This window comes from Pristiophorus japonicus, chromosome 12 (genome assembly GCF_044704955.1).
Source record: "Pristiophorus japonicus isolate sPriJap1 chromosome 12, sPriJap1.hap1, whole genome shotgun sequence".
NCBI classification, from domain to species: Eukaryota; Metazoa; Chordata; class Chondrichthyes; family Pristiophoridae; genus Pristiophorus; species Pristiophorus japonicus.
In genome coordinates, this window is record NC_091988.1 from 69,581,411 (window position 1) to 69,594,869 (window position 13,459).

Genomic DNA, 13,459 nt, shown 5'->3' on the forward strand with positions numbered 1-13,459 from the left:
GGCCGGGTTACACCCCACAGGCCGAGAGATCTATGTGGACAGTTCAAGCACGGTATCTGTGGACAAACGACTCACAGGCTGTGGAGTGTATGGCCCAGAGGCAGGCATTGCCCTGGTGATTAAACTCCCCAGTACTATGAGCGCCCAGCACGTTGAACTTTCAGCGGTGGTATACGTAGTCACACACCCCGAAGAATTCCCCACCCCATACACGATTTGCTCGGACAGTATGTTCACATGCAATTCGTGTATGGAGTACCTGGCTATCTGGTCCCGTCGCGGATACACATCTGCAGACGGGAGACCCCTGGCAATTAAGCCCTTACTGGAAAAGATCATGACAGCCATGGAGGAGGAAGGGAAAGTCTATATACATAAAGTGAAGGCACATTCCACCACTGAACCCCATAGCGAGGGAAACCAGCAGGCTGACATGTTGGCCAAGCAGGGTGCCCGCACAGGCAAGCTCTGGGATCTGTACAACCCAGGCCCCATGGCAGCAGTCAGAGGCAGGATTGGGACGAGAGGGAGGGCAGGGGTAGCATTGCCCCCGGACCTGAAAACGGTTCAGACCCAAGACCTCGTCCTCAAAACTGTCCTGAACACGCTAGCTAAAGGGGAAAGGGTAGACGGCCCGGATGGCACTGCAGCTATTGCCATTAGAGAAGGCATGCTGTTCAGGGGGGAGCAATGGGTAGTGCCACAACAACACCGGAGAGAATTCCTCCAGCTGGCCCACAAGGGTCCAGGAGTAGGACAGCCCGGACCTGAGACCACTTGGCAACGGGTGGAGCAGGCAGGATGGTGGCCGGGACTCAGGGAACACATCCGCGAGTTCTGCGCCAGCTGTCTGGTGTGCGCTGACCCCCAGAAAAGGAAGGTGCCTATGGGACATATCAAGAGGGTAGAGGGACCCTGGCAGTTGATCCAGGTCGATTACATTGGGCCCCTACCCACTGCCCAGGGAGGCTACAAGTACTGCCTAGTGTTGGTGGATGTGTTCACCAAATGGTTGGAAGCCTTCCCATGCCGAACAGCCACTGCTCTGGGAACAGCTAGGATCCTAGGGCCCAAGTTTCGGCATCTGTTGAATACGGCGCACCTCCGAGACTTACGTGACCTGCCTGGGCTCGAAGGTGCGCCGGAATAAATTACAGCAATTCTCCGGTCCTCCTGGACCATGGCGTGGCGCAGCGTTGTCTTCCTGGGGCGGAGCAAGCCTATAGTACTCTGCAGGTGGGCGGGGCTAAGCCCCTGCGTGTCTAAATACAGCCGGCTTCGTTGCAACGTGCACGCATGCTCAATGGAGCCTCGACCTTGGCAATCGGCCATTTAAAGCGAGAACGCATTTAAAGTGGTACGCATTTAAAGCTGGCTGGGATTTTTGGTTGCAGGTAGGAAAAGGATTGAACATTATTTTATTGCTTCTTGTGCAAAGGTGCCACATAGGTGCAAGCAAGGACATTTAAAGGGAAACATGGCACTCTGTTACAGCGAGCTGTGTGATTTATGGGTGCAGGAAGGGAAGGAGTGAAAAGTCTTAAGTGATTCTTGGAGTGCAAAGGGGTGCTGCACAAGTGCATGCAAGAAAAGGACTGTGTTTTTAATAATCACTGAGTGGAAATCCAGTACCTGTACAGCAATGCAAGAACATGCAGCGAGAACGAAGAACTTCTTGCATGACAAAGTCGAGACACCAGTTCATGTCATTGAGGGGAGATGGCAGGAGCTGGACACCAGCAACAGAGGCCGCACAAAGGTGGCACCCAAAGAAATCAAGAAACGCTGGGACCTAGTTGCAGACGAATACTGCGCAGTGGTGAATACCAGGAGATCTGGAGCCTAGTGTAAAAAGAAATGGCAGGACCTTGGTCAAGTCGTTAGTGTAAGTAATATCTTCATTTTCTCAATGGAATTGCAATTCTAAATGTGACCAGCTGTATATGTCCCACCCGGCAGAAAGGCACCCTCTCTTAAAAGTTATATTTTCATCATTGCAGAAGAAATTGGCTCACAACAAAAGGGAAAGAACACGAACAGGAGGAGGCAGGAGGAGGCCCGCCAAATCTGCACCAACTGACACCCTTGGACAGAGGGTCGCTGCCATGATGAGTCGTGCCTGGAGAAAGGCAGTCAGTGATGCACAAGCTGGGCCCACACGCTTGGGAGAGGGTAAGTCCTGAAAATGCATCATGACCCTTTAAATCATCCTGCTGCCTAGCCTGCTATGTGTGAGACTATCCATGTCACCCATCCTGCCCACTCCTGTGCTGCTAACCATTTGACTGTTTGGTTATATTTTGCAGAACATGATGTCAATCCAGAAGATTTAGAGGAAGAGTCGGATGCATGCGATCAAGACCAAGGTGGTGACGGGGAGGAGGGGCGAATGGATATGTGTTCAGGGAAGAATGTCGATCGTAATATGGATCAGTTCATAGTGCAGGGCCTCACTATCCCAGAGAATACCATGAATTCTCCTCCAACATTCCACTCCTTCATCCAACCCCCCCATCCTTCCGTGGTGCTTTAAGTTCTGATGCAGCATGTCATCGTCTCCTCGCGTACCCATCCGCGCTTAGTGATGCAAGTTCTGGTAAGACGTTCCATGGTTTCACATCCATGGAACACCCAGGGCCCCATTCTCAGAGGTAGAGGGTCACAGTGGTGGAGGTAGAATGCAGTGTGGAACACCCAGGGCCCCACTGTCAGAGGAAACGGGTCCCAGTGGTGGTGGCGGTGGTGGAATGCAGTGTGGAACACCCAGGCCCTCACCGTCCCACCCTGCGCCTCGCACTGGAGGGGTGCTACGAGGCAGAGCCGGGCGGAGAGTAAGGAGAACCTGAGTAGACTCTCCTGAGATCAACAAATGGGCTTGACATTATTGTATTGGGTGTGGAGGGCAATGACCTTACCCGTTCACTCGAGGGCACCATCAGAGGGGTTGGTGATGAGTTGACAGCACTGTGTGGGCAAATAGCAGTTATGCCACGTGAACTGAGTGCGGGAATGGCACGGCCAGTGCAAATGCTGGCAGAGGCCATCGAAAAGTTAGCTGCTGCAATAAGCGCACACCTCCCTACCAATCAAATGCCCCTCCCACTGCAATCCCAGTATCAGCCTCTGTAGAGATCCAAGCAGGGACCCCCCCACCTCTCTCACCACCCCCCCCACCCTCTCTCTTCCCCTATCCACCCTCTCTTCCCCCCACCACCCCTTCTCTTCCCCTACACCCCCCTCCCCATGAGGCAGTGCACATGCACCGAGATGTGGATGAGAGCTGGGTGCAGCCTTTCTTTGCCAAGGTGTTGATGTAGTAGATTTGATGCCACTGTTGGAAATGTTTACAAATTGAAATTGTGTACTAAGTTTTGTAACTGTACAAGTATATAAGTGATCATAGAGTTTTTAAGCGATCTTAGTAAGTTGTTTAAATTTACTGCGTTAAAGTTATCTTATGGTTGTTCAGTAATTTTGTTTACAGATTGAAATTGTTTACTACGTTTTCTAACTTTAGAACTGTATAAATGTTTGGGGTTGTTAAGTGATCGGAAAGAGTCAAATCAAATTTGATACAACAATGATTTTATTGCAGTAAAGTACATTGTAAAGATTCCAATGAAATGTATTGTACATTGAGACAGAATCATGACAAGAATGGTTTTATTATTATTGCACTAAAGTAAAGTACATTGTAAGCATATCAATAAAGTTCATTACTTAACATTACAACTGATTCCTGGTCCATTAACATACCAAACACAATCTTTAATGAACACCCGCATCCCTTCAGTCATGCGTGCCTCCCGCACCTAGCCATGACCGAGGGGCATGCTGGTGTGGTGTGTCGTGGCTCGGAGATCTCTCCTGCTGCAGTGGGATGGGTGTCCATGGACTGAGGAAGCCAGCGACTAATTGCACTACAGTATCTGAGACACACAGATCGGTCCTGCTGCTGGCTGCGAGGGGTTGGGTTGGGGGCTGGGGGGTGGAGCGGGGAGGGGAAGAGTGCTGTTGGGAGTGCAGGAGTGAGGAGGGACACACGGAGCGAAGGGTTGGGACGTTGAGGGGGGGGGGGGGAAAGAGTGCTGCTGGGGGTGTGGGAGACAATGGTGGGTTAGGGTGGCTTACAACACATTACTCGAACAGTCTGTCCCTGATGGAGGCACAATGCCAAACAATTAGTTTTACAAATGAGGTGAGTCATTCCAGTAATAGGTTGGACTAATGGAGTATGATGATTTCCAAAGGATCAAATTAGCCATAATTAGGTGTTGATGTGCCTGCCTCAGCCGGGAGACTACACTTGTTTATTTATAAAAAGAGAAGCAATTATCCTCATTCAGCAGATATAAGGCAAGATATCATCAAAAGAGGTTTTTGGACATTTTAAGTGATGTGTTTAATGCTTCAGTCCTTTTTGTGTTTAATTCCCACCCACCCCCTCTCCGGCTGTGCCTGCACTGAGCTTACCTCTAGGTAAGGTTGTTCTGAACTTACAAAAGTGGGCACTTACTCCAGCCTAAGTTAGTTTGTAGTAAGTTTTCACTGCTGAAACTTGCAAAACAGGCCTGAGTGTCTGGACACATCCCCTTTTGAAAAAAAAACTACCTTACCTAAAGCCAACTTAAACTAACTCAGTAGAACTGGAGCAAACTAATATCCGAGAATTATAATTTCTAACATACTCCAAACTAAACTAGTTGCTCCAAAAAACTAGGAGCAACTCCACCCGAAACTTGGGCCCCCAGTAAGGGAGGTGTTCTTCCGATGGGGACTACCCCAGTACGTGGAGTTCGACCAAGGAAGTCACTTCACCGGGCAGGTGATGCAGGAGACCCTTAAGGTGCTCGGCATCGAAGGGAAATGGCATGTCGCCCACAACCCGCAGTCATCCGGGCCTGTGGGGGGTTAAAACGCACTATAAAAGAAAGGTTGCGTATAGAGACAGGGGACTCACCCAAGAGGTGGGTAGAGGTCCTACCACTGGTCCTCATGGGGATCCGGGCCAGCCAGTCAAAGAGCACGGGGTACTCCCCATACGAGCTCATGACCGGCAGGGCCATGCGAACCCCCACCCATGTAGTAGCCCCAGTACTCACGGAAGGTCAGCTTCGGGAAGCGATCCGGAACAGCTTTGTCAGGAACCTGTTTGAACACCTTAAACAGATTCACTGGCAGGCTGCTAACAACATGGGAAAACAGCATCGGAGCAATCGAATGCTGCTCGAACCCCTGCAAACACCACGAATGGGAGGTAGGGGACCAGGTCATGGTAAGGAACTACGCTCGAGTAGGGGTTTTTGAGGCACTATACATGGGACCGTACCACATTGTCGACAAGGCAAGCCCCATGGTCTATGTCGTGAAAATGCCCCGCCGAACAAAATGGTTCCACATAAACCAGTGCAAACTTTTCAACCCTGGGATAGTAGCTAAGCTTAAAGGACAGCCAGAAACAGTGAACCATACCAAAGGCAGGGATCCTCAGCCAGCAGCCCCTGACTGTGGAAATCCCACAGGGGACGTGGCAGACCCACAAACTGCACCTAGAGGGGCGGTGGACTGTGTTACTGGAGGAGCTATCCCCCCAATCATTTGGGACTCGGACGCACCCCCAGCAGCCAGAGCCTTGTGAAGCACTCTCTGCACGACACGCCAAAGACACCGTGATCACCAGCACCCCAATTCAAGTGGTTCAGCCCCGGGAGAGGGACCAGCGCAAAGGGGTAACTAAGATCAGGGACCAGCCTGTGAGCAGGGACCCCCAGCCAGTAGTCTTGGGTGACGAGGGACCCCGGAAGAGATAGTGGTGGGCCAGCCATCAATGGGGAGTCCCCAGCCCGCAGCCCTCGACCAGGCAGAACCCCCAGGGGACGAAGTGAACCAGGCAGCCACCCCCAAAGGAGTGGTGTGCTGTAGCACCAGGGGAGATGTTCCCCCCAATAGTGTGGGACTCAGATCCACCTCCAATCAGGACACTCCGGGTCCTGCGGTACAGGCCGACTTACAACCGGCCCCGCTGGAAACCCAGAGGCCAGGGAAGAAAAGAGGGAGACAGGAATTAACCTGGCCACCTGGAGACAGTTGGCAGATGTACAGAAATAGCATGATATGAGTTTAGTAAGAACCTAGCGTAGTGTAGATTATGCGTGTAATGATTTCAGGTCACGACGACCGAAAAGAAACCACACGTATGGAAGGAGTGAAATGAGTAGAATAGAATAAGAAAGTTTAGATGAATATAGAATGTAAGAGTTTCAGCCGACAGCCGGTGACTAAATAGTGACATATGTACTAGTTACTGGGGAAGGAAAAGACCCCACCTTGTAGGCAGTGAAAGAAGCACTGCAAGAATGATAGGAGTAAGATGATACAAAGTTAAAAACAGACATCCGTTCCCTTGGGAACTGGATAAGATAGCTAGTCGATTAAAGACTTAATTGTGTTTTCCGAGAAGAAATTAGTCCAAATTGGAACTCGATCACCTTTTGTCAAGCCAGAGAGCTTTTCTCAGGGCTGGATAATCTGTTTTATGTACCCCTACAGGAAGGGTCCTGTTACTGCTTGCCCTGATAAGGATGAGCAGCGGCGGCTGAGAAGACGTGGAAGAATCCCTCACTTAGGGGGGTTAAGGAGAGAGAGCACTGATCGTAATCGCCGGGGGTGGCACCCCGGGTGTGGAAGAGCTCGCCGTTTACACCCACGAAGGGAGGTGGCCGGGGTGGCTGGGGTCTAACTCCACTCGCTGCTCCAGCCAGGAAGGGTTTACCTATGGGAGGCCTCCATTTCATGCCCCAGGATACGGGTCGTTGCTGCGCGGGTCAGTGTTACGGAGGGAAAACGTGTGTGTTTGACTTGTAAAGGAAAGATTCCCCTGGGTAGATGGTGGTGGCTCAGGAAGCCGAGCAAGGACACGGGGGACCAGGAATCTGACTGGGAAAGACTCGGGAATGACACGTACCGTACCATCACGGGGACACAGGGAGAAGTGAAGGTGTGTTGGAACAAGTGGTGGGAGTCTGAACAGGGAATTTACGTCTGCATGTGGGGGTCAGAGGAGATCTGTCCTGCAGGCATATCGATCGCCTTCGCCAGGCAATGGCAAGATGAGGGGGAAGGGATGGGGTGGGATTCTAGCCTACACGGGTGTGCGGTCCCATACTCCCCACTCCCAATTAACGCCACCGAACTTAGAGCACACATTAAGAAACCCCAGCCCACGACCCCGCCAGTGCGAACAATAATAGAAAGGTGTCCTACCACCACCAAGGGACCGGGGAACGCATTAGTATTGGTGCCGATCGAAAAGGTGTTATACCAGGGGGTACACTACGCAGTAGCTTCAGTTATCTTAAACCTCACCGAGGTGCACTTACCTGCGTGGTTCCCGAAGGAAACAGAGCAGCTATACCAGGCCCTACTCAGAGAAATGTTCAAGAAATTTTACGAATAAGACTTTGGGAATGTAGACAAGCAGATTTATACACCCTACGCACTAGGGACACCATGGGCACGGGGAGATCTAGAAGGGGAACCTTGATCGACATTTTTACTGCATATAATACAGGGTCCTCTGTAATAAATAGCCTAGATGATATAGAACTACAAACCCAGATAAATGGTCTAAAGAACCAACTGAGAAATATCCTAAAAGAGGAAAACACAGTAGTGGGCTCAGAGCTACACGAGGACCAGGCTATGACGGTCCATTTAAAGGAAATTGTGGCTGAGCTGGGAAAACATGCACAGACAGTGAATGCACTCATACGGGAGGATAGGAATGTTTTAGACCAGGCTGCACAGAACGAGGTGTGCGTGCTGTATGGGGCATGGTTGTTGGGTGAGGGCCGCAACAACCTGGAGGATTTAAAACAAGGTTTAGACCCTCCTGGATCAGTAACAAGCACCTCGCAGCCCTCCACCCATATAGTAATTCACTAAGCCCGTACCAGCTCTGCCTAGCTTCTGAAGCCTACCCTGTTCCAGCTGTCCCAGTAGATTGTTGGAGATCTAACCACACCATCATGGGAATAGTACTAAGGATGCCGGTCATGGGTGGGACAGCCCGACCTGCACCGGTATACAGGGTGGAGAATATTGGGGTAATTCAAGGAGGTGCACATATTGATTTCACAGCGATCCCAGCGTATGTCATAAAGTGGAGCATGCTATTACAGGTACTGACATCTCCGGGTGCCGGGCCCGGGGTGCACACATAATACTGTGTCCCCAGCACTTGAGTGCCCATTCTAAACCACAGTGTGGTTTTAAAGCTGCTAGTGCACAGCCTATTAACTGTACCATGGAGATAATGACACAAGACCTTGTCCCTCCACAGGTAGTATACATAGGGGGTGAGACATATTGTGTCACCACCAGTGTGCCTCACTACCAGCATGGACACTTCTGGTGTCCAGTGAGTGACAGCAGTTTCTGCTTTAAACCTGAGGCATCAGTTCCAGTGGTCCAGGAACGGATTGTCCCCATTCCTGAACACTCCACTGTCCACCTCACTGTGAGAGAAAACATCACAAACCTGTAGGATTATGTTACACACTTTGGCTATGAAATTCCCCCTCTACCCGAACATCTTACTGCTCTGCTGGAAGCTGTAGTAATCTCACAAAAACATTTCTATACTCTAGAACAGAAAACAATCGAGATAGGGAGAAAGATTCTAGAGATCACAATTCCGCCTTGGTGGGACATTTTCAGAAATATAGACGTTCCAGCCGGGATCAGAATAGCTTCGCACATTTTAGTTATCTGCCAACTCGCGATTATTCTTTACTTATGGTGTCTCACTTGTCAAATGAAATGCAGAGGCCGTCAGGTCAGGCACCAAAGGCTGTACGCTCCCTGGCCGAACTTGGGGATCGCGCAGGGAGGGGTGGCATCATATTACCATGTTTGATTTGTTTTAATTTTTACCTGCTGTAAAAACGCAGAGATCGAGTGTTGTAAGAATGTTACTTAAAAATGTGTTTGACTATATACCTTTATCTTTACTGTGAAAACAGAGTGATGGAGGAGTGATGGACCCCTCCATCATTGTAACATAATTGAAATGACTATATTTGCCTGTAACCTGCATTACTTTTCAAGGGGGGGTGGGGGGATGCACGTTTAAGTTTTAGTTAGATAAATAAAGGGGAAGGTTGACTCTCGGGAGATCAGGAATTTTGCTCACTTAGCATGACACTCAAGTATGTAGAGTGTCACAGGGGGGATTGTAGATTGCAAAATTCGTGGGAGCACCCCCCCAGTGTTTGGACTCATTGGAAAGGAAATTTAATTTGGAACTATCTACCAGAAAGTTTGAGATACTATGGAAGAAACTATGAACTTTAATCGAATTTGGGATTTTACAAGGCAGATTGGGTCTGTGTTGGCAGGGCTAAGAACTAAAGGAACTATCCTTCAAAGAAGCCAGTTTTGAGTATTGAAGCTGTCTGGGGTATTGAAGCTAAAGCAAATTGTCTGGAGAATTGTGGATACTCGAAAACCCTTCTCCCTAGCAGACATTAACATAGCAACAATTAACCCAGAGATAGCTAACCATCATCCTGACCTGGAAAACCATTCCAACACGTACATAATAACAATGGCACATCCAGTCCGCATGGAAAACCCAAGAACATACAGACTTTGCAAATACCAAATCTAATATTTCCATCAAGAAAACAGATTTAGAAGATCGACACATCCGAGACAGGTTAACATTTAATGGGCCTGCCAAAATATGACAAAGAAATATCAAGCCCGCCAACTTTAAACAAAGACTCCAGGCTGATTTCGCACGAAGATTAGAACGGCTGCACAGGTATAACTGGGCCCTGCTTTAACAAAGCGTATGCAATGCTATGGCACGCTATGCTATGCATCAGAGGGCGAAAGGAGAGAGACCACCGCAGCAGTTTTAACAAGCCTCTTCAGCCTCGACGTCCTGCAACTGAAAAGGAAGGAAGAACATCACCATCGCGGCAGCAACCAACAATAGCCAACATGGTACCATTAAAAACACCGCGATTGACCAACTTCGAAACAAAACTCTGCAAAGCAGAAACCGAAGAATCGAAAGTTTCCACTCTACAACCGAGGTTTGACTACCAACAGGTGAAAACATTACCTAAAGAGACTTTGAACCTATTTCTAACGAAAGAAAGTGGGTATTTACCCCATAAATCCAAAACGCGCCCTACCGCATCAGCTGACACCACCCAACTGAAGATTGCGCAGTAAGAAGTCTTTTACGACGTTCGGGGTACGGCAAGCAGAACCTACAGAATCCAGTGAACCCCGAAATCGCGAACCACCGCCAACTACCAGTAAAGTATTGGTGAGCATAGTCCCTGTTTGTCCTGGAGTTTAACGTAGTCAGTGTTAGGCATTGGGAAGTGGGAGGTGTATTATTCACTGTAATCCCTTTGAATGTGTGATGTACTGTTCTTTACTTGAGTGATTCTAAGTTTGACATTGTATTTTCTTGCCTTTAATAAAATCAAAGTTCTTTTGCACCAAACCAGTTGTCTCTTGCACTTTGTCACATCCCCAAATAAATCCAGAGTCGAGAACCCAGGGAGTGGGAGCGATTCGAACCGCTCAGAAGGTCGGAGGTGAACCTGACCCCACACACCACCCCCTAGATGCTACACTGTCCCATCAAACACTCCCAGGGCAGGAACAGCACAGGGTTAGATACAGAGTAAATGTCTCGCTATGCTGTCCAAACAATATCCCTCAGCACCAACCTGTGAAGAAAACCCCTGCTGCAACAGCGTGACATTTCTCCAATACCCACATTGCACAGCACTAGAGTGAGTTTGTCAATGTTGGGCCGACTCAGCCACGACATTGTTCTGTGGGCCTAAAACCAGGAGGCTCTGAGCAGAGGCCAAAGCCATTTCATGCAGGCACCTGACAGCCAGCAGGGAATGGAGAGCTGCAGCCCATCAGTCTGAGCTGGGGTTGCACCCAGGACAGAGAATTACACAGAATCTACAGCAAAGAAACGTGCCAGTCAGCCCAACTGCTCCGTGCCGGGCCCAACTGCTCCGTGCCGGTGTTTATGCTCACACCAGCCTCCTCCCACCCCTCTTCATCTCACCCCATCAACATATCCTTCTATTCCTTTCTCCCTCATGTGTTTATCCAGCTTCCCCTTAAATCCATCTCTGCTATTGGCCTCAGCCACTCCCTGTGGCAGCGAGTTCCACATTCTCACCACTCTCTGGGTAAAGAGGTTTCTCTGAATTCCCTGTTGGACATGATGCTACTTAGGGGGAGAAACTGCATAGCGCCCCATTTGAGGGACTCTAAATATGAACGCGCGGGAAATCAAGCGCAACCAGTTCCCTCGGAGCACTAAAGCCGGCAGGAGGGGCGGTCGCGGTACAACGTTACAAAATTTCCCGAGCAACGCTGCCGGGATCGGAGTCTCCCTCCCTCCCGTAAAGGGAAGGGCCATGGCTGCAGGTTCTGCAATGAAAAGCTGTCCCTCGTTGGCAACGGCAGCCGCGAGCCCCCACGATCAGCCGAGTGCAGGGCTGATCGATGGCGGCCATCACGCCCTTTATACAGCGCTCCCCGAGCGCCCGGCCTCCATAGCAACGCCTCCCTAGCAACGCCTCGGTGTTGTCGCCCGGCGATGCTGCAGGGGGCGGAACCCAAGCTCGGGTCCGAGGCGAGGTGCAGCACAATGACATCACGATCTCCGGGCGCAGGGGATGGGGAGCTCGGGGTTACCGGCACCGTAAACCTCGACGGGAAGTCCGCGGGCGTCGGTACTTTCGCCGCGCCCGGTCGCGGAGCCCATAGCGCCCCGTCATCGCCCCCCGGAGGCACTGACGGGAGGCGCAAAGGAGGCAAATTTCTAGCCCTGAATCACTTACTCTGACTTCCTCTTTGACTTTCTTCTCCTCTTCGGTCAACTCCAAAGAAGAACTTTCAGAGGAAGAGAAGTACTTGGAGGCTGGGATCATTTTGCCGTCTTCAAACTGGACATTCTTCACCAAAACCTGAAAGGAAAGCACACGCTTTGAGGAATCATCACCCCAATATGATATTGGGAGGGAAATGCAACATGGGCGGGGACACAATACCCGGAATATCATTTCATCCGCCCGTTATACACCTCGCCCGATTATTGATTTCCACTGAGTAGATTGGGCCTATGCTTTCTGGAGTTTAGAAGAATGAGAGGTGATCTCATTGAAACATAAGATTCTGAGGGGGATTGACAGGGTAGATGCTGAGAGGTTGATACCCTCTGACTGGAGAGTCTAGAACCAGGGGGCACAGTCTCAGGATAAGGGGTCGGCCATTTAGGACTGAGATGAGAAGGAACTTCTTCACTCAGAGGGTTGTGAATCTTTGGAATTCTCTGCCCCAGAGGGCTGTGGATGCTGAGTCATGTTGAAGACTGGACACGAGGGGAATCGAGGGATATGGGGATCGGGCAGGAAAGTGAAGTTGAGGTCAAAGATCAGCCATGATCTGATTGAATGGCAGAGCAGGCCCGAGGGGCCATATGGTCTACTCTTGTTCCTAATTCTTATGTTCTTATGAATTTTATCCCTGGTGTGTAACATTTATAGTTCCTCTTGCCTTAATCAGACAATGCAGCAGAGAGGTTTCCGATAACGCAGAATTCAGTGTTTGCATCAAAGGTTTGTTACCATTTTACCGTCATTCCCAAACAGGACCAGGCCATTTCTGCCAACGATGGCGGGTGTGTGAGCACCAGGAATGTCCAGGGTCTTCCCCTGGGGAGGGGGGCTCTCCGTTAGCGTCGAGCCAAAAAATGTCAGCTTCTGAAATAAAGGTGAAAAGATGACGTCATGTTTTGCTGCATATCCCTCCTCCCGACTACCCGTCACTGCTGATTGGTGCAGGCCTCCCTCGTCAGTTGGTGTCACTCTCCCCGTGAATCAGAAGGTTGTGGGTTCAAGCCCCACTTCAGCCTGTAACCCAGACTAACACTGAGGGAGCGCAGCACTGTCAGAGGTTGCTGTATCCTTCAGATGAAACATATAAATTCAGGCCCCGTATAAATGTCCAGGTGGACGTTAAAGGTCCCACGGGCATTATTGGAAGAAGAGCAGGGGAGTTCTCCCTGGTGTCCTGGGGCCTCAACCAACATCACTCAAAGCAGATCATCTGCTGATGAATCTCATGAACCTGTGGGATCTTGCTGTGTGCAAATTGGCTGCCATGATTGCCGGCAAAACAAGTGAGCACACTTCAAAAGTAATTGGTTGGTTGTGAAGTGTTTAGGGACGTCCTGGGGATAAGTGAGAGGTTTTATTTCCTCCATCAACCATTTTGATTCCCTCCCTCTTAAAATGATGGGTAAGTAACAATCTCCTTAAAGAGCAAGGGAGCCTAGGACAGCGCTCCCATTGCCCACCGACCCGCTCCCGGTCACCCATGAGTTGGATTATTACTATTGCTGTTA

General features: G+C 50.0%; 1 protein-coding gene across 1 annotated transcript in view; it reads right to left on the bottom strand.

Moving 5' to 3' along the window:
• LOC139276778 (cytosolic 10-formyltetrahydrofolate dehydrogenase-like) overlaps positions 1 to 13,459 on the bottom strand; it is a 340,061-nt gene that overhangs the window by 296,310 nt on the left and 30,292 nt on the right. Inside the window, exons 7-8 of the mRNA XM_070894781.1 lie at positions 12,681 to 12,815; positions 11,895 to 12,020 (exon numbers count right to left, since the gene is read on the bottom strand). Coding sequence (XP_070750882.1) covers positions 11,895 to 12,020; positions 12,681 to 12,815 — 261 coding nt within the window. The remainder of the gene's footprint in view (positions 1 to 11,894; positions 12,021 to 12,680; positions 12,816 to 13,459) is intronic.